At 37.7% G+C, this 22,419-nt stretch overlaps 1 protein-coding gene across 2 annotated transcripts in view; it reads right to left on the reverse strand.

Annotated features, from left to right (window-relative positions):
- CEP112 (centrosomal protein 112kDa) overlaps positions 1-22,419 on the reverse strand; it is a 567,477-nt gene that overhangs the window by 380,064 nt on the left and 164,994 nt on the right. For both annotated transcript variants that reach the window (XM_011944093.1, XM_011944768.1), the window contains one exon: positions 3,288-3,367. In XM_011944093.1, coding sequence (XP_011799483.1) covers positions 3,288-3,367 — 80 coding nt within the window. The remainder of the gene's footprint in view (positions 1-3,287; positions 3,368-22,419) is intronic.

Consider the following 22,419-nt stretch of genomic DNA (forward strand, 5'->3'; position numbering starts at 1 on the left):
TCATTTCTTAGAAACAATAGCAACAGGTAAATGAGCTTTAAGGAGTTAGCATTTAAAGTGAAAAATGCTAACTACAATCCTCCTTCTTAAATAATGATAGGTTCTGAAATATCAACTTGAGCTCTAACCCAAAGATGAGTTGACAGTTTCAATTGCTTGGAGAGAGTATAAATATCAAGTACATCATCCTCTCATAGAACAATTCCCAGCCTTTTTGTCTTTGATACAATTACTATGTCAGAATAAAGCCACTCAACTTTTCCATTAACATCTCAAACATATTATATATCATCCCAATTCACAAGACTATCCCTACATGGTCACAAAATTTTACAATCTGAAAGAATCAAAGAACTTGACACTTAGAAGTCCTTAGGAGAAAAGGAAAGGAGAAAAGGAAAGAGTCTATCTGGTCATGTAACAAGATGAAGAAAGAGAGCTGGGAAATAGAAAGAAACAAAACTAGTAGAGGCCAGCATCTCTAGAGAGACAGGAGAGGATGGCACCAAACTCCCAGGATAATTTACTCTCCACTTTTCCTTCACAACTCAGTTAAAGACTTTTCCTTCTCTAAGATGCCTCCCATTACCAGTCCATCTTACCATTACCTTATTATGTTTTTAAAGTATTTTGCCTTATATAGCATCTATCATGTTTTCATATGCATATAAATTTATATTTATATATATCCCTGTTTTCTCTGATAGCCTCTCTACTATATGTTCAACATGCACAGAAGAAATAAACCCTTATTAAATGAATGAAAGAATAACTACATGAATGAATAGCACTACATTCTAAAACTGAGATTTTCCATCTTTGTGTATTTTTAAGGAAAAAATTTTGTTAATAGTCAAGGCAAATTTCTACATCACAAAGCTGTCTTGTAGCAAAATGGAACTGTCTCTGGGCCAAGCAGATCTAATGCTATTCTTAGATTCAAAAGCAGTAGCAGTCACAATATTCTCCTTTGGGAAAACAGCCAACTTGCGCTGTTTACTTTGAAGTTAGACCTCACAATAATTTAGCCTTTTACTTTCAGACTACATTATTATTACTATGCTGGGGACTGTACTGTTAAGGTCATCCAGACATTTAGCCAAAATGAAGGTATTAACTATATGGAAGATGGATAAATAATCTACAGAATAATTTTATTTAACATTCTAAAATATCTTCTTTTAACTCCAAGTAAAATTGAGTATTTTGGCAAAGACCTTTGAAGTACCTAAAGAGGGTTACTTGGCTCAGAAAATGATTATATTGTATATAGAAAACTGCAGAAACTTCAGGGCTCTTTGACTATCTACCAGCACCACTAAAAGATACTATATTGTTACATATATAAACTCCTAATATCACACTGAAAAGATCCTTCTGAACTTTAATTGCTGTTATGGTCAACAAGTTAATACCTAGTTATTCTAAGTACTTCCAATGCCTAACCTGGACTGGAAAATCATTAAGAACATCATTACATCTTGAGCTGTCTTCTCAACCTTTTATTTCCTTTAGTATGATATTACAACATGTAAACATTGTAGGTACTAAACAAATATTTGTTGTCTTACCGCTATTTAAAGCAAAGGTCCCAAATCCCCAAGCACCATACAGGTCCATGGCCTGTTAGGAACCAGGCCACAGCAGGAGTTGAACCCTGGGCGAGCCAGCATTGCCACCTGAGCTCCGCGTTCTGACAGATCAGCAGCGGCATTAGATTCTCACAGGAGTGTGAACCCTACTGTGAACTGCGCCAACAGGAGATCTAGCTTGCACACTCCTTATGAGAATCTAATGCCTGATGACCTGAGGTGGAACAGTTTCATCGCAAAACCATTCCCCATCCACCCCCTACCCATGGAAAAATTGTCTTCCATGAAACCAGTCCCTGGTGCCAAAAAATTTGAGGACCGCTGATTTAAAGAAATTACCTCTTCCTTAGATTTATAAAATATAAATCAATAAACCAATGAAGAAAGGATAAAGAAATTTAAAAAGAACAAAGGCAAAGTAGAACAAGAGAGAAAAAGTATGGTACATTTCATGAAGTTCATGGAGAAATCTTCATGAAGAAAGCTGTTAATTATTTTCAAGAGAAAAAAGCAAGACTGCCCTAGTTTTGTTCGAGATTTATTTAACTTAATACCTAATGAATATTATTGTTCTCTCCTGATTTCACCTAATTCATATTGACAAGGTAAACAAATAAGTCCCTCTGTAGATTAAAAAAATGGATGTCTTGTGATGCCATAGTTGACAAATCACATTAAAATGTTCTATTCAGGAACTGAGCCAATATATTTTATTAACAAGCAAAGTGAGAAAGAAGGAATGGTTATGCCATCTTCCCAGGCAGAATTCGATGTGTTTGATCTTGGGTATTCTTTTTGGTCTTTCTGTAAGTCATTCTTACGTGGAGGTTTACAGAGGCAAGTAAAATAAAATTACTGATTCTCTGGGAGTTAGCTAGGTATATTGAGCTCAAGAAAGCTTCTCCTCTTAAATCACTTTTTTGGGTCAGTCAACCTATTGACCTTCCTCCAATTAAACTTTTATCATTCTGTACCGAATTGCCAAATGTCTTGAATATCTCTCCAACTAAACTGTATGGTTCTATGGGAATGTACTACACACTGGCTGACACATGGTGGGAACTCAATATTTATTGAGTTCAGACTTCACAATAATTTACATTTTAAGTTATCTAAATGAATCAATGTTTTTTCAGCTAAAAACTGCAAGGTCAAACCTAGTAATAGGAGGACCCAATCAGTTTAGTAAATGAATGGAGAAGACAAATAAAATCTAATATTTTAATGTATGCCTAAGTACACTAAAACGCTAAAATACCAAGTATATCATAAGACAAAACCTTTCCTAAATAATGCCTGTATAGTAATCCATTTTCAAATATAACAACTGAAACATTTCATTTCTCAAATTGCTCAACAAAATCTACAGAGGAATTTCTAAATGTCCTAAGACCAAAATCTCATTTTTTTAAAAATCTGTTTTCGTTTAAGAGGGAGAAAGCATCTGAAACCACTAAGTTCTATTTTCTTACATTCCTATCACTTAAAAACAGCTGAACTGATTTTTCTTTTTTAAAAAAAAATTACTGGCTAGTAATAAAATCCTGAAGATAGAGATTTGTGATGGAAAACCGATGCAAACTAATCCACAGCAAAGCTCTTATAAAAAGATAGTGTTTAGGTCCCAGTTACTTAATTTGGCTCACAGTTTAATAAAGGGTAGTTTTAAATCAAATGCATTACAATTTTACTCACTTCAAAGCTTCCTCAAATTTATGAATTTTCTTTTGAGTATCTTCTTTTCCTTTATCAAGTTCACTCTGCAAGTCATGAGCCTGCCATGACAAGAACATGGAAAATTTATTGGAAGACAAGTAAAGTTTACTTAAAAGAGACATACAAACAATGAAACAGTCAGTGATCACAAATCCATTTTTAATATTAAATTAGATTTAGATATTTCAAGATAGAAACTTGGTCTACCATAGAATGATTTCAATACTATACTCAAATACCTATTTTCTGTTCAAAGTGAATTTCTTGAGTCTACCTGCAGGTGAATTCTTTTAAAATAAATTCATAAGTTAAAAGAAAATGAAAAAAAGGAACACTTTTGATTTTTTAAATTATATTTTAATCAAAGAAAAATCTTACAAGATTCAAGAGAATACAATAAACAATGTGCCTATATTCCCTGAACACAAAATGTTTATGATGAAAGGGTCTTGTCTTCCACAGCTGGGAATAATTTGTATAACCATTTACTGAGTTTGGAAGGAAACTGCCACCCCTCCCCACCCACCATGCCTACCTCTTTCCCAAATGGCGATCATTTGAGTAAATGAGATGGCAGCATCAATAACAAGGGCTAAATGAAAATTTGTCTTCAGCCAGGCACAGTGGCTCACGCCTGTAATCCCAGCACTTTGGGAGGCCGAGGCAGGCAGATCACAAGGTCAGGAGTTTGAGACCAGCCTGACCAACATGATGAAACCCTGTCTGTACTAAAAATACAAAAATTAGCCTGGCATGGTGGTGCGCACCTGTAATCCCACCTCATCAGGAGGCTGAGGCAGGAGAATCGCTTGAACCTGGGAGACAGAGGTTGCAGTGAGCCAAGATCGCACCACTGCAGTCCAGCCTGGGCAACAGAGTGAGACTCTGTATCAGGAAAAAAAAAAAAAATCTGTCTTCGCAAAAAGCTCTTCATATGCATATGCAGATAAACATAACCAATGTGGACACTATACGGATCTTAAAATATAAAAGGGAAACTTTGGTACAGTGGATGGAAAGGAAGGAATGAAACGGCAGCCATGGCTCCACATACATGGCAACTGAGGATGCAGAGCCCAGCTGGGAGGGGAGGCAGGAAAGCTCGAATTACTTAGTGGGGCGGGAATACTCACTCCAGACCTGCTGGTAAGCAAGGTGAGGCAGAAAGGGAAACGAGTGGCCAACAGGTTCAAGAGAGAAATGATAAGAACAACAACAAAACACAAATACACTGTGACAAACCATATCAAACTGAATCAGGGCTAGCCAAAAATACCTGTAGTTAGCTATTTATATCAGTTTAAACGGAGATCTATTTAACTCAACCCTATCTTTAACCTCTTCTTTTTAAAATTCTTTTGGATTTCTTCTCTCAGTGTTTTAGTAAATAAATACATTAATAAAATCAATGTTTGCTTATAAACTAAAAGAAAGTGAAGGTAGACAGGAAATTTTCCAAGATAATATCGAAAAGCTTCTATGGGCTGCTATGAATGATAATCTCAAAACTAAGAATACACCGAGAGGCAGAGAAGAAAAAGCAAGAGAATTAGAAACCAGTAGCCACTCTCCCCCATATTTTAAATGGTAAATTTAAAGTATCTCCTAAAGACTATTTGTCTTATGAGAAAGAGAAAGAGCAACTGGCCTTGCAAATTTTTGCCACTACATTTATTTTATTTTACATGGGGGAAAAAGAAGTCTGTTGTTCAAGTTTTTAACATGTTCAAGTCTCAAATTATTATTTTGGATCCCTAATATGTATTACAGCGTTTGGCACATAGTAAGCACACTACACTGGAGTACAAACATTACTAAAGCAACAAAAGCACCATTTCTATGCAAAACTAGTCTTTTTAACGTGGAGAGTCAGAGACTAAAACCTCAAAATGAAATTCAGATACAACCTAATGCAAAGATCCTGGAAACATGTTTTTATATCAGTAAAAAATAAAATCTTAAGTGAAAAATCACCCACCAACTTAGGAAAAACACACAGAGAAAAGTAAATGTATTCAAGTAAAAGGTTGGGGGAAGGACAATTCAGAAGAAAGTTAAACGGAGAAACTAGTAAGTGAAATGTTATCTTACACTGGTGTTTACTTACACATATTTACCTATCCTTTTGCTTTAATTGTTCTGTTATTCAAGTTCTCTTACAAGCTGAATTCGGCCCAAATCATACATTTTCTTCTTTTAATAGAGGATGTTCTTAGATTTATTGATAGCACTAAAATATCATTATTTATGCCATTTTTTCCTGTTTCTTAATTTTTTGTTACTTTTTATACATGGCATTTTGTTACTGTCCCCAACTCCTCCATGTTCTGACAGATTGATACATAGAGACAAAAAATGACTTTTCCAGCTTTATTGCCATATAATTGGCAAATAAAATTATACATTTTTGAGGTATACAACATGGTGTTTTTAAAATTTATTTTAATTGACAAATGACAAATTGTATATACATATGATATGCGTGAAGTTTTGATACATGTACACTTTGTAAAAATATTAAATCAAGCTAATTCACATAGTCATCATATCGTATATATACTTATTTTTGTGATGAGAACATTTAAAGTTTGTTCTCTTAGCAATTTTCAAGTATCCTACAGATTACTATTAATAATAATAATCATGTTATATCTCCAGATACTTATTCCTCCTGTCTAAAACTTTTTTTTTTTTTTTTTGAGACAGGGTCTCACTGCCACCCAGGCTGGAGGACAGTGGCACAATGATAGCTCGCTGTAACCTCAAACTGCTGAGCTCAAGTGATCCTCCCACATCAGCCCCCCAGGTAGCTAGGACTACAGGCATGTACCACCACACCTGGATAATATTTTTTTAGAATCAGGGTCTCACTATGTTGCCCAGTCTGGTATAAAATGCCTGCCCTCAAGTGAACCTCTCTCGGCATCCAAAAGTGCTGGGATTATAGTCATGAGCCACTGTGACCAGTCTAAACTAAAACTCTGTACCCTTTCAACAGCATCTACCCATTCCCTGACATCCCTCCCCACCCAGCCCCTGGTAACCACCATTCTAGTATCTGATTCTAGGAGTTTGATTGTTACTTCAGATTTCACGTATAAGTGAGATAATGCAGTACTTGTCCTCCAGGGCCTTCCATGTTACTGCGAATGACAGGATTTTCTTTTTTAAGGCTGCATAGTATTCCACTGTGTTTCCTCCATCCACAGATGAACACTTAGGTCAATCCCATTCATCCATAGACAAATACTTAGCTTGATTCTGCATTTTGGCTCTTGTGAATAGTGCTGCAGTGAACACAGGAGTGTAGATATCTCTTAAACATACTGATTTCATTCCCTTTGGATATAAACCCAGAAGTAGAAATTGCTGAATGATATGGTAGTGCTATTTTTAATTTTTTGAGGTACTTCCATACTGTTTGCCATAATGACATTCCCACCAACAGAGTAGAGCAGCTCTCTTTCCTCCACATCCTGGCCAACACTTGTTATCCCTTTGGGGTATGTGTGTGTGTCTGTGTGTGTGTGTGTGCGCACGCGTATATGTGTGTGTTAGCAAAGGCCATTCTAACAAGTATGAGGTAATATTTCATTGTAGTTTTGATTTGTCTTTCCCTAATGATTAATGATGTCTAGAATTTTTCATATACCTGTTATTTGTATATCTTCTTTGGAAAAGTATCTATTCAGGTCCTTGGCCCATTTTTTAAACATCAGGTTATTTGTGTTTTTGCTATAAAGTTGTTTTAATTCCTTACACATTTAGGATATTCGTCCCTTATCAGATAAATGTTTGCAAATATTTTCTCCCATTCTGTAGTTTGCTTCTTCACTCTTTTGATTGTAAATCTTTGCCACTTTGTATATCCGGAATGGTAATTTCCAGGTAAACTTTCAGGATTTTTATAGTTTTCAGTTTTACATTTAAGTCTTTAATCCATATTGACTTTATGTTTGCTTATGGTATAGGGAAGGGGTCCAGTTTCAATATTCTGTATATGGCTAGCCAGTTATCCCAGCACTATTCATTGAATAGGGAGTCCTTTCCCCATTGCTTGTGTTGACTTTGTTTAAGATCACATGGTTGAAATTATGCAGCCTTATTTCTGGGTTCTCTATTATGTTCCAATAATCTATGTGTCTGTTTTGTACCGTACCATGTTGTTTTGGTTACAGTAGGCTTATACTATAGTTTGAAGTTGGGCAATGTGATGCCTCCAGGTTGTTCTTTTTGCTTACGATTGTCTTGGCTATTCGATGTCTTTTTGGTTCTATATGAATTGCAAAACAGCTTTTTTTCTAATTCTGTGAAGAATGTCATTGGTGGTTTGATAAGAGTACCGCTAAATTTGTAAATTGTTTGGGGCAGATTGGCCATTTTAACAGTATTGATTCTTCCTATCCATGAGCATGAAATGTTTTTTGATTTATCTGTGTCATCTCTGATTAGATTGAGCAATGTTTTTTATCCCATTGTAGAAATCTTGCACCTCTCTGGTTAGGTGTATTCCTAGGTATTTTACTCTTTTTGTGGCTAATGTGAATGGAATGGCATTCTTGATTTGGTTCTCAGCTTGGATGTCGCTGGTGTGTAAGAATGCTAGTGATTTTTGTACATTGATTTTGTATCCTGAAAAAATACAGTTTTTTATCAGATGAAGTTGTTTATCAGATCAAGGAGTTTGGGGCAAAGACTATAAGGTTTTCTAGGCATAGAATCGTATCATCTGCAAAAAGGGATATTTGACTTCCTCTCTTCCTATTTGGATACCTTTTATTTCTTTCTCCTGCCTGATTGCTCTGGCCAGGTTTTCCAGTACTATGTTAATTAGGAGTGGTGAGAGAGGGCATCTTTACTTTGCTGAGGTTTTTAAGAGTATGTCTCCAGCTTTTGCCCACTAAGTATTATGTTGGCTGTGAGTTTCTCATAGATGGCTCTTATTATTTTGAAGTATGTTCCTTTAATGCCTAGTTTGTTGAGAGTTTTTAACATGAAGCGATACTGGATTTTATCAAAAGCCTTTTCTGCAGCTATTGAGATGATCTTGTGGGTTTTGTCTTTAGTTCTGTTTATGTGATGAATTGCATTTATTGATTTCCACATGTTGAGTCAACCTTGCACCCCAGGGATAAAGTATACTTGATTGTGGTGAAGTAGCTTTTCAATGTGCTGCTGAATTTGGTTTCCTAGTATTTTGTTGAAGACTTTTGTATCAATGTTTATCAAGGAAATTGGCCTGAAGCTTACTTTTTTTGTCATGTCTCTGTAAGGTTTTGGTATCAGTATGATGCTGACCTCACAGGATGAGTTAAGGAGTCCCTCCCCCTCAATTTTTTGGAATAGTTTCAGTAGGAATAGTAGCAGCTCTTCTTTACACATCTGCTAGAATTAGGTTGTGAATCCCTCTGGCCTTGGTTTTTGTTTGTTTGTTTGGTTGGTTGGTTGGTTGGTTGGTAGGCTTTTCATTACTGATTTAATTATGAAACTCATTATTGGTCTGTTCAGGGATTCAGTTAATTCCTGGTTCAGTACTGGGAAGTATTCTTGTATGGTTTTTCACATCTCAGTTTCCTTCAGTTCAGTTCTAATTTTGGTTATTTCTTGTCTTCTGCTAGCTTTGGGTTTGGTTTGCTCTTGTTTCTCCGGTTGCCATAGTTGTACTATTGGGTATCTTTCTAACTTTCTGATACGAGTGCTAAGCACTATGAACTTCCCTCTGGACACTGCCTTTGCTATATCCCAGAGATTCTGGTACATTGTATCTTTAATCTCATTAAAGAATTTCTTGATTTCTGCCTAAATTGCATTATTTACCCAAAAGTCATTCAGGAGCAGGTTGTTTAATTTCCATGTAATTATATGGTTTTGAGTGATTTTCTTAGTATTAATTTCTATTTTTACTGCACTGTGGTCCAAGAGTGTAGCTGGTATAATTTTGCTTTTTTTATTTGCTAAGGATTGTTTTGTGTCCAATTGTGTGCTTGGTTTTAGAGTATGTGCCATATGCAGATGAGAAGAATATATATTCTGTTGTTTTGGGTGGAGTGTTATGTAGATGTCTATACATGCATTTGGTCAAGGGTCGAATTTGGGTTCTGAATATCTTTGTTAGTTTTCTCCCTTGGGGTATTGAAGTCTCCCATCATTATCCAGTGGTTGTCTAAGTCTTTTCAGAGGTCTCTAAGAACTTGCTTTATGAGTCTGGGTGCTCCTGTGTTGGGTGCATATATATTTAGGATAGTTAGGTTTTCTTGTTGAATTGAGCCCTTTATCATTATGTAATGTCCTTCTTCATCTTTTTTTGATATTTGTTGGTTTAAAGGCTGTTTTGTCTGAAATTAGAATAGCAACCCTTGCTTTTTCTGTTTTCCATTTGCTTGGTGGATTTCTCTGCATCCCTTTACTTTGAGCCTATGGGTGTCACTGCCTATCAGATGTGTCTCTCAAAGACAGCATATCATTGGGTCTTGCCTCTTTATCCAACTTGCCACTCTGTGCCTTGTAATTATGGCATTTTGCCCATTTACATTCAAGGTTAGTATTGATATATGCTGATCTGATCCTGTCATCCTAACATCATGTTGTTAGCTGGTTATTATGCAGCTTGAGTTTGCCAGCCCCACTCTAGCCAGAAACCCACTGCTATGCCAATGCTGCCACCAGTGTGAATGCACACACAGATGCCAGTGACCCCTCCCCTCTATGGTGCCACTGCTGCCACTGTGAATGTGCATATAAAGGCTGGCAGTCACTGGTCTGCCAGTGTCCTGCCCCAGCTGACAAGGGTGAAACCTGCTGTACTACAGGTTTGTTTGTGTGGTTGCTCTATTGTGTCATTGGTCTGCGTACTTAAGTGTGTTTTTGTAGTGGCTGGTAATAGTCTATCCTTCCCATGTTTAGGACTCTCTTCAGTACCTCTTGTAAGGTAGGTCTGGTGGTAATGAAATCTCTTAGCATTTGCTTGTCTGAAAAGGACCTTATTTCTCCTTTGCTTATAAAGCTTAGTTTGACTAGACATAAAACTCTTGGCTGAAAATTCTTTTCCTTAAGAATGCTGAATATAGGCCCCCAATGTCTTCTGATTTGTAGGGTTTCTTCTGAAAGGTTTGTTGTTACCCTGATGGGCTTCACTTTGTAGGTGATTTAACCCTTCTCTCTAGCTGTCTTTAATATTTTTTCTTTTATTTTGACCTTGGAGAATCTGATAACTATGTGTCTTGGGGATGGTCTTCCTGTGTAGTACTTTGCAAAGGTTCTCTGCATTTCCTAAATTTACATGTTGGTCTCTCTAGCAAGTTTGGGGAAATTTTTATGAACAATAACCTGAAGTATATTTTCCAAGCTACTTGCATTCTTTCCCTTTCAGGGACATCAATAAGTCATAGATTTGGTATCTTCACATAATCCCATATTTCTCTGAAGTTGTTTTCATTTTACTTTTTTTTTCTTTATTTTTGTCTAACTAGTTATTTCAGATAGCCATTCTTCAAGTTCTGAGATTCTTTCCTCAGTTTGGTTGATTCTACTATTAGCACTTGTGATTGTATTCTGAAATTCATGAAGTGAATTGTCCAGCTCTATCAGGTAAGTTTGGCTATTTGTTAAAAAGGCATTTTCATATTTCAGATCCTATATCATTTTATTGTATGCCTTATAATCCTTGGATTGGGTTTCAACATTCGCCTGAATTTCAATCATCTTCGTTCCTGTTCATATTCTAAATTCCACTTCTGCCATTTCAGCCTGGTTAAGAACCATCGCTGGGGAACTACTGTGGGTGTCTGGAAGTAAGAAGACACTCTGGCTTTTTGAGTTGCCAGAGTTCTTGCTCTGGTTCTTTCTCATCTGTGTGGGCTCATGTCCCTTCAACCTTTGAAGTTGCTGCCCTTTGGATGGTGGGGTTGTTCTGTTTTTTGCTTTTATCTCCACTGATGTCTTTGGGGGTTTGTGGCATAAGGTGGGGTCCATCAACTGGCTTCATTTCTAGTAGATTTTGAGGGGGCCAAGGTTCAGCTCAATACTCCCACACTCTATACTCTAACTCTAAGGGGCTGGTATCGGGTCACTGGCTTTGCTCTCTGGTCCCTCAAAGTTGGGAACCTGCTGTGTTAAATGGGCCAAAGTGTTCCTGGTCTGATGGCCACAACACTCCAATGAGTGGTGCCAGCCAAAGTGCTTCATCAGGCAGTGGCAATGTGATTCATGCTTGTTTGCATCTGCCAGCAGTAGTGGTAGTACAGCAGGTTTCACCCTTGTCAGCTGGGGCGGGGCACTGGCAGACCAGTGACTGCCAGCCTCTATATGCACATTCACAGTGGCAGCAGTGGCACCATGGAGGGGAGGGGTCACTGGCATCTGTGTGTGCATTCACACTGGTGGCAGCATTGGCATAGCAGTGGGTTTCTGGCTAGGGTGGGGCTGGCAAACTCCTTGTGCATATTCACACTGGTGGCAACGGTGGTGGGAGACAGGGCCACTGGACTCCCTGAGTGCTTTCATGCCAGAAGTGGCAGCACTGCAACACAGCAGCACGTGGGGGACAGGTGCATTCACGCTGGCAGCAATGGCGCAGTGGGGTGCATGCACATCACCACACCAGCATGGAAGGGCAAGGTTCACCCACGCACACATATGTTGATATGGCAATAGGGGGATGGCCATGGGTGAGTGCTTGCTGGTAAAGCAGCATGGGAGAGGCTGCAGTAGAGGGAGAGTGTAAGTAGGCTGGTGCACGTCAGTGGGGGCCACTCTGCAGGAGCTCTCTGACAATCTGGCACAGTCTGCCAGCACAGGAGCTATGATGAAGACCCTGGGGTGGCATCCTGGTTGGGCATCTGAAGACTGCACTGTAAGCAGGCAAAGCCAGGCTATGGCCCTAGCAGAGGCCAGCAAATGGGAAAGTTCAGGTAAGACTGGCCCCATCTGCTCTGTTCAGGTTCAACAATTTTTTAAGGCTAGAGTCTCCCAGAGGAATATGGCGAGCCTTGGGGAATAGGCGACCTCAGCCATGCTCCCCTGCAGACATTCCCACATCAAAACTCTCTGGGCTCCGTACAGGCTGGAGTCCTGCCCCAACCGTCTCTCTAAGCAACTCTCTCTGCCAGCTCAAGTGTGGGAGTCATGGGGTCTTCTGCTGCCAGGATTCCAGAGGTCCAAGGCAAGAGCAACTCGCTCCTTGCCTGCTCAACTCACCCATTCCCCAGGAGTCATTAGGAGCCAGGAAGAAGACCCAGTGCATTGCAGCCCCATGCAGGGTTCCCAGCTTCCTCCCCTTTCAGTCCAGTGTCTCTGTCCTCCCTCTGTCCACTCTCAATAATTTGCCTCTGAAGATTGACGTGGAATGCGCCAGTCTTCCCAATGTCCTACACCGTGGTGGCAGACATTCTTTCTAGCTGCATCTAGTCAGCCATCCTTTCTCACATTTATTGATTTACCTATCTTGAGCAATCCTTGCATCCCAACAATAAACCCACTTGGTCATAGTGCCTGATCATTTGATGTGCTGTTGAATTTGGTTTGCTAGTATTCTGTCAAGGACATTGTCTTTGGAAACAGATTTTAACTACACCAACGATGCCATAAATATTTCACAATTATTTTTTATCTAAATCCCTCTAATATTCAGCAAGTTAAAAGTTAATACGTATGCCCTGTTAAAATAATAGCTTGGCATATGTTTACTTCTCCCTCTCCTAGCCATTTTGGTTTTCTTGTATATCATCTCGAGATGCTGAGGCAGATAGTGGTTTTAAATTGTTTTAACTTTACATACCTTATTTTTCAAGATTCTCTTCTGACATTTCCATTGTTTATATTGTGGTACACAATAAATATTTAAATTCATCTCTATTTTAATTTTGGCATTCACCAGTACTTTTTCATTCTTGAGTATTTTTTTTTCTTTGATTTGATCTTTTGTTTATCCTTAGGTTGATTAAAGTCCATCATCCGGTAATTTTATTTTTCAAAAAGAATATCCAAGTGCTACATCTTTTGAGGCTTTGCACATTCAATACTGTCATTCTGCTGCCTTTACGCATATGGGTACAAGATTCTTAGGTCACAACATTTTGGCCTAAAACACAGCATATGTTAGTTTCTCTATTGCTTTATGACATTTAGATTTGCAAATAAGAAGCCTAAAGTCACCTAATCTTTGCTTTCCCCTCCCCCTGGTCTGGACATTTATAAAAATCATTCTCTTTATACTGTAATTCAAACATTTTTTAAAATCTTCTTGTATTGATTTTTAGCTGATAAAGAGTAGAATCTTTAAAATTACATACACAGACCTTCTGAAAAGTTTTCTCATATCTTTAGTTATTTTTGTGTTACTTTATTCTGAGCCTTCCTTCAGAAATATCAGTTGTTGTATACTGGTTTTATATTTTCTGCCTTAATATCACCTTCCTCAAAATTTTTGATTCTTTGTCCCTTTCTTTTGCAGTCTGAGGTCATTATGCCTTGCCTTCATATCGCTGATTTAATTCTTTACAAAATCTGACCTAACCCAACCAGCTCCTATGTGATCTTAAGTCTGCTATTGAACTTTTGGTTTCCTTACGATTTCCTTATGACAATTTTCACTTCATCCCTTTCTTTCCTTATGGTATCTGTTCCTCCTTCATAGATATCGTATCTTATTGTACGCTACTGGTGAATTTTTAAACATTTTCTTCTGGAGTAATACATTTTCAGGAGAAACTCCTTCCTCTGAATCTTCTATATAATGCTCTCATTCCTTTCTTCTACAACACTTTCCCACAGACTCCATTTTGGTTCTGTTCTCCTCCTCGTTCTTGAACACCATACACCACTCAGATTTGGTGCTTGGCATTCAGAACATCATTCAGTTTGCTGCTTGACAAAAACTATAGGGGTTGTAACTATGCTTCTATTATGGGTCTCTAAGTGTCCCTCGCAGAGATACAGCTAAAACCAATTCCCAGGAGGGTTTGCACTAGGTTACACTGCTCTACTGAGGAGGCACGTTTCTCCTCAAGCCACAGCCTGCTTCACTGGTAGTCTAAAATGATATGTCACGTGGGAAACCAACAAGGAACTGCTATCAGAGTTGCTGACAAGTCAATAGGTATTTTGCACATTGGCACTGTGCCTGCAATGTACCATGTACCAGTAGTTTCCCCTCTATTGACTGCTGATTTTTTTTTCTGGGTCTCAGAACTGCCTGCATAAAAGCACAATTGAGATTTATCCCTTTAAACGGGAAGCTTCAAAAAATTAACTTCTTGAGAAAAATCTATCTCTAAAATTGCACGATGATTATGAGTCCAAGCTCACAATCAGATGGCATGGATTTGTGTCCCTATTCCTTCACAAACCACATAACATTCCTTGCCTCAGTTGGTTCCTCTGAAAAATTGGGATAACAATGAGTATATCAAAGAATTGTGATAAGTTAATAAATTACTTGATGTAAAGACCTTAGAACAATATGAGGAACATAATAAATGCTCAGTATATATGAAACATTATTATTACCTTCTCAGATTGAATAACTCAAGGTTATTATGAACACCCAAAATCACAGTGTGCCACAACACAGTAATTCCCTTAGTCTGTCTACCTTTTCAGAAAGGAGTACCTGAACTGCTAAGCATTTTGACTTTTTGTAACTGCTTTTTATCATTCATTATTGAATCTTCACCTCTGACAAGTTTTCAGCTGCCATTTCTTGACACTTGTCGGTGTGCTAACACAAGCACCGTGATCTAATTTATTGCTTCTAAAATTATTAGAATGAAATTCTCTGGGTGGGAAAATGAGGGACTCCCCTCTGAGGTAAACATCAACATGCCAATGACCATACTTTTGAGCTGGGGGTTTCTTAAGGTAGAAACTGTTTCTCATTTTTATATCCCTAGGACGCAGGATAATATCTAGCCCGTACTCCAATAGTCAATAAGTATTGTTTTAAATTTGTTTTTTCTTAATTGAATATATCTGTATTGTTTAAGAGCCTTTTTGGATTACATTTTTAGTTTTTACCTATATTCCAGATAGTTGTGGGTGATATAAGTAAACACCAGAAAAGTGAGAAATCATTGCATACAGATCTTGGCAAAACAGAAGAGATCAATACTTTTGGTGGGTTTAAAAAAAAAAAAAACCTTGTTTGGGCTGGGTACGGTGGCTCACACCTGTAATCCCAGCACTTTGGGAGGCTGAGGCAGACGGATCATGAGGTCAGGAGATTGAGACCATCCTGGCTAACGTGGTGAAATCCTGTCTCTACTAAAAATAAAAAAATTAGCCGAGCGTGGTGGCACACACCTGTCATCCCAGCTACTCGAGAGACTGAGGCAGGAAAATGACTTGAACATGGGAGGCAGAGGTTGCAGTGAGCTGAGATTGTGCCACTGCACTCCAGTCTGGGCAACAGAGCAAGACTCCCTCTCGAAAAAAAAAAAAAAAAAAAATCTTTGTTCGTACATAAAAGAAACAAACAACGTAGAAAGAGATAATACTATTGCCAACCATTCCTTTGCAATGTACAAATGGTAGTAAGCAATAAATGATTTGCTTATAATCCTTTCCCCACTATAAATTATTAATACCAGAAAAGAATTTAAAAGTGATACATAATGAAAACACAAACCAGATAGTCAAGGACACATAATATATTCTCAAACATGAGAATTTGCTATAAATAATTGACTTAAGTAGCCATAAGCACATTTATTGAATATTCACTGAATATATTTTTTGCTCCCTTGCATCCCAAGAATTTAGGTAATCACAAAAGGAATACTGTGTAAATAAGAAAGAGATTGTGCTATACATCAGAAACTAGATATACTGTGGCAGACATCATAGCATAATATAAAGTGCACAGACGAGGTACTGACCCAAACACTGACTAGCTGAATAACTCTGCAATGCCTCTTAACTGCTATGACCTCTGCTTCCCAATATGAAAAATGTGGGGGATTAGGTTGCATAACTTTCGTAAATCTTTTCACTGCACAATTTCACGTTTTGAAACATCACTAAAGGCACACGTACTCTTAAAAATTATGTCAGTAGTAGTTCAAAAACACTATCCAATATGTTAAATATAAAGCTGTGACTATTTTAAACATGATTTTGAAAAGTACACATGATTGCTAGGCATTGGAATAACTATATTTTAAGGATTGTGAACTCCATTAGACTTCGTATCTCATTTGTTAAACAGTTCCATCAGAATGATTGTAAGTAGATATTTCAATTCAGTACATTTTAGAACATAGGTGTTTAACATATGTCTGGCATGTTTCTCTAGGTAAACAGCATCATCTTTTACTCTCTGGTAACTGTTTGGAAAATAAGCAATAGGTTATTTGTAGGAGGCAGGTGTTTCCTTGCTAGTAAAATAATTTAGTCTAACCATTTCCTGATTTAACAGATGAGGACACTTCATCAAACAATGACATTTCAGTTTACTACTTATTATTTGTTTGATGTTCAAAGATCTTAAGAGCAGGCAATAGCCGCTAGAGATCAATAAAGACCATTACGTAATATGTGTGTGCTTAAATTAGGGACAGCATCTGATGCTGTTTCTTTTACCTCAAAGACAAGTTAGAATCCTATGCTCCTGTCCTGCTGCTGTCTCATAGGCAGGAGAGAACAATGCCATTCAATGGCATTTCCTCCTCCTGAAGAGATATTTAGAACTAAGTTTTATACCTAAAGTTATTGAATGTGCACACCTGTAACACTAACAACAACAACAAAAAGCCCTATACATCCTATTTAGCTCTACAGTTACACAGTCCAGGGCTACGGAAGATTTATGTCAGGTCTTTGAGCTATCAAAAAGGATATTCCCTGGGAGGGATATAAGACATCAAAACTTCAAGGCTTGAGATCACAGCAGGTTTAATAAAGAAAGAAAAACAGATGTCAATGTAAAAGGGGGAGATTATGAAATTAATTGTAAAATAAAAAGTAGCATGCTGAGCAACATTTTCTTCCAATGTAAATAATACTAGGAATATATGCAATAGGAACAATGATGGCTATTTTTCTTTTAAAGATTGTTATTATTTTAAACAAATCTTATTTACAGTGAAAACAACTAATACACTTTAACAAGTAATGTTATTAAAAAGCAAGGTCAATTGATACCGCATGAAAAGGGAATCACTGTAGTTAAGACACCTAATAAAAAGGATTTAGGTCTGCTCCTTGAAGTGAAATAGAATAGGAATGGTCAGCAGGCTACTGGATACAGATGAACTGAGCTCTAATATTCACTTTCTAGTGTACATTCACCAGGGAGGGAGACTGATAGCAGACACCTTGGTTTACTTAGAAGCTAAATACCCAAGAAAAGATAATGGAAGAAGAAAGACTTCCTTTCTAGGTCTATCTCTATGTATGTAACAGTCCTCAGTAGGACGTAATGAAGTCTGGGATAGGAAAACCTTATTTTACAAATAGCCAGTGCATCTCTTTCTCCTCACCACAACCCGTCTGTCTCACAGGCACACACATACCAGAATATCAGGAAGACGGCTCACCAGACTGCAACAGAGCAGGAAGCCAGGAAGCTTTTCCTTAATGGATAGACAGCCAGTGATCTGCCCAAAGAATGAACAGTGGACTAACAAGTACACCCAGAGGACACTGATGCCTTATACAGGAAGCAAGGATTATGAAAAAGTATGTCCATTTCATATGAAATACACTTAACATCTTGTATTGAGCTGCATTAGAACTGTAACAATAAGGAAATCTATTATGATTTTAAAGAGCACACGTGCAGGTCAATACATGTTACTAGAAACACTTTTCCAAATGACAGAAACAGATTTTTTCCTATACATGAAGCTCATGGAGGGCAGGATCTATGTCTAATTCATCCTCAGCCCCACCCCGGTACCTAATGTAATACCTTCCCCAATATAACCATTTAATGGGTATCTGCTGAGTGACTATATGGATAAACAAGATGTGGTACTACAAAGTATCTTTAACATTTTGTGATATAAACCATATTTAATTTTAACTTGTATTTATTCTAAATAAACGTTAACTTTTTTCATTTTCTATTATTTTGTATTTTACAAGTTGATTTGATAAATGTTGAAACAGCAGATAGTGACAAAAGCAGCAACAAAACCTTTGTCATTTAACTCCTCTTTTACTTTCTACATCTTATACCAAAAAACAATTTAGAAACTTAAGTTTCATAGTCAGAAATCTATAGAACTCTGTTTTTCCCGAGATGGTGGACCAGAGGACTTCCCAAAATGCCTTATCTACTTGGAAGAATTTTGTCCAAGAAGGAAATGAAAAATCAACAGAAAGTGAAAGAAAACTTCAGATACTGGGGAAGAGAAGGTGAGCAGGGAGACAGTGGCTAGGTCTGGTTGAGAACTGAGTGAAGCTCCAATATAGGAGAGGGGAAGAGAATGTCCCTCTGTAATCTATCTGTCTACTGGGGAACTGTGCAACCTAGGCCATGGGGAACACCCTGTCCCTCCCAAGCCCTGGATATAACTAGGAGAGAGGCCAGAGAGTGTGAAAAGGAATACCAGAAAGTACGCCAGGCATTGTCTCAGATCTGGGACCCAACAGGACAATGCCATTCTTGATTCTAATTCATATCAAGCTGAGTGGACCTGAAACCTAGCAGTGGCGGCAGCAACCAGCATTACTCTTGGGCCAGGATTTGGAGTACTGGATCTGGAGCAGACAAAGAGCTCTCACAGCCAGAACTTAGAGGTAAGTGTGGTGTGCAATCCAGCTGTGGGTGCTAGAATTGGGATACCCCTCCTTCATAGACTGAAATAGGAGGAGAGTTGCGGAAAAGGCATGGTTTTACCTGGGTAGTGGGTTTTGTGGCCACAGGCAGCTTTGAAAAATAAAGTAAAAAACTGCACGTAATATTTCTGAGTGTTCCAACTGGCTCCCTTACTTGGAATAGGGGTGTGAGCTCCCTCCCTCAGGTCTGAAGAGTGAGAGGTGGGTCCCTCTCCCTATTACCTGGAGTAGGCACGTGGGAAACCAATCACTTCCCAAGCAGAGAATTTGGTGCAACAGTGGCTGCTCTGTTTGTTGCCTAGCCTTATCTCCAGTCACATGCTGACTGCCTCTAGACCCCTGTCAGGGTTGGCACTTTTGCCCACTGTTAGGAGGTGTGAATGCAGACTTGCCCAGTGCAGCTCTGCCCAGATTTGGCCTCCACTGAGACTGAGCACATGACCCAGTCCACTGAATATTCTATGGCCCAGCCATTGTCTGGGCAATGAAGTACCTCTCATGGTTAACAAAGATCAAGCATAAACTTTACTCCTACAAGAGCAACTGGCTTTTACCTGCAAGTGCCATCTATGGTCTGGAGGTTGACCTGCAAACCCCATAGTAAATCTGCTGACACAAATGCACACTGCTTGGGAATAACATAAGAATTCCATGCCCTTTGCTACCACAATCATCAATGCCACTGTGGCTTCTCAGGAGGCTATGAGCCCACTTACCTTCCAGGTATACCACTACTACAACCAGTATTTGAAAAGGCCACCACACTAAGCCTATTTATAACCAAGGAAATCATACAAAGCCTTAACACTTAACATATCCAGAAGTAAACAGCTCTACTCAACATACTTCATAATTATATCCACAAGAAAAGAAAGTTACATTTCAATGAAATTCAAAAATAAGAAGTTATTATTTCTCCAGATGTGAATAAATCACCATAATAATACCAGAAGTATGAAAAAGCAGGGTGGTATAGCACCCACAAAGGAACACAGTAATTTTCTAGCAATGGATCCTAACCAAAATAAAATTTTTGAAATGCCAGATAAAGGCCAGGCACAATGGCTCATGCCTGTAATCCCAGCACTTTGGGAGGCTGACGTGGGTGGATCACGAGGTCAGGAGATCGACACCATCCTGGCTAACATGGTGAAACCCCATTTCTACTAAAAATACAAAAAATTAGCTGAGGGGAGTGGCTGGCGCCTGTAGTCCCAGCTACTCGGGAGGCTGAGGCAGGAGAATGGCGGGAACCCGGGAGGCGGAGCTGGCAGTGAGCTGAGATCCGGCCACTTAACTCCAGCCTGGGCGACAGAACGAGACTCCACCTCAAAAAAAAAGAAAAGAAAAGAAAAAAAGAAATGCCAGATAAAGAATTAAAAATACTGATTTTAAAGAGATTCAATGAGATAAAAGATATTCTGAAAACCAACACAAAGATATCACAAAATCAATTCAGGATATAAATTTTTAAAACTTGCCAATGAGATAGATATCTTAGAAAAAACAATTTCTGGAAATGAATAATTAAGAAATTACAAAATACAGCTGAAAGCTTCAACAATTGACTAGACCAAGCAGAAAAGAAAATTCTCAGAACTTGAAGACTTAATTCTCAGGACTTTTGACTTAATCCAGTTAAACAAAAATAAACTAAAAATAAATTTAAAAAGAATGAACAAAGCCTTTGAGAAGTATGGGACTACATAAAGCAACTGAAGTTACAAATCACTGGCATTCCTGAAAGAGAACAAAAAGCAAAAAGTTTAGAAAACCTATTTAAGTAAATAATTGACAAAAACGTCTGTAGTCTAGCAAGAGATTTAAACATCTACATACAAGAAGTGCAACAAACACTAGAAAAAGATATTGCAAGATGCAATTCACCATGAGAAATAGTCATCAGATGTTGTATAAAGTCAACACGAAGGAAAAAATCCTAAACTCAGCAAGACAAAAGCATCTAGTCACTTATAAAGAAAAAAAATCAGACTTCTCAGCAGAACCCTTTTACAAACCAGAAGAGATTGGGATCCTATCTTCAGAGTGCTTAAAAAGAAACTGTCAACCACAAATTTTATATCCTGACATAATAAGCTTCATAAACAGAAGAAATATAAAGTATTTCCCAGACAAGCAAATACTGAGGGAATCTGTCACTATTAGGCTGGTTCTATAATAAATGCTCAAAGGAGTTCTAAACATGTAAATGAAAGCTCTGTATTCACCATCATAAAAAAACATTTAAGTATAAACTCACAGGTCTTACAAAGCAATTGCACAAAGAAGGAAGAGAAAGAAATTAAATAGCGACATGAAAAAACACCAACCCACAAAGACAGAGAAAAAAGAAACAAAGAATTTATGAAACAACTAGATAACATTATAACAAGAAAAAAAAACTCACATATGAATATTAACCTTAAATGCAAATGGAAAGAATGTTCTACTTAAAAGATAGAGATTGACAAAATTGATTTTTAAAAGCCTGAACAACAAAAAAAGTACAGACCAATATCCCTGATGAACATATACGCAAAAATCCTTAATAAAATACTAAGAAATCAAGTCCAACAGCACATTAAAAACGTAATACACTATGATCAAGTGGGTTTTATTCCAGGGAGGCAAGGATGATTCAACATATGCAAATCATTAAATGTAATTCATCACATAAACTGAATTAATGCGAAAACCATATGACCTTCTCAACAGATGCAGAAAAAGCATTTGATAAAATTGACCATACCCTAATGATAAAAACCCTCAACAAATTAGGCATAGAAGGAATACACTTCAAAATAATAAAGGATCTGTGTGGCAAACCCACAGCCAACATCAGGCTAAACAGGGAAAAGCTGAAAGCAATCCCAATAAGAACTGGAATAAGACAAGGATGCTCACTTTCACCATGCCTATTCAACATAGAGCAAGAAGTCCTAGCCAGAGTAATCAAGCAAGAAAAACAAATAAAAGCCATCCAAACAGAAAAAGAGGAAGTCAAATTATATCAGTTATTGATAATATGATCTTATACCTAAAAAAAACCCTAAAGATTTCTCCCCTCCAAAAAAACCTCTTAGATTTTATAGCTGAATTCTGTAAATTTTAGGATACAAAATCAATGTATAAAAACCAGTAGCATTTCTAAGTATCAAAAACAAGCTGAGAACCAAATCAAGAAGCAATCCCATTTACAAAACTTATTTTAAAAAAACCTAAGAATATATTTAACCAAGGAGGTAAAAGGAGGCAAAACTACAAAACACTGAAGAAAGAAGTTGTAGATGACACAAACAAATGGAAAAACATCTCATGCTCATGGATTTGAAGA

Source organism: Colobus angolensis, unplaced genomic scaffold (assembly GCF_000951035.1).
Source record: "Colobus angolensis palliatus isolate OR3802 unplaced genomic scaffold, Cang.pa_1.0 Scaffold1, whole genome shotgun sequence".
Lineage (NCBI taxonomy): Eukaryota > Metazoa > Chordata > Mammalia > Primates > Cercopithecidae > Colobus > Colobus angolensis.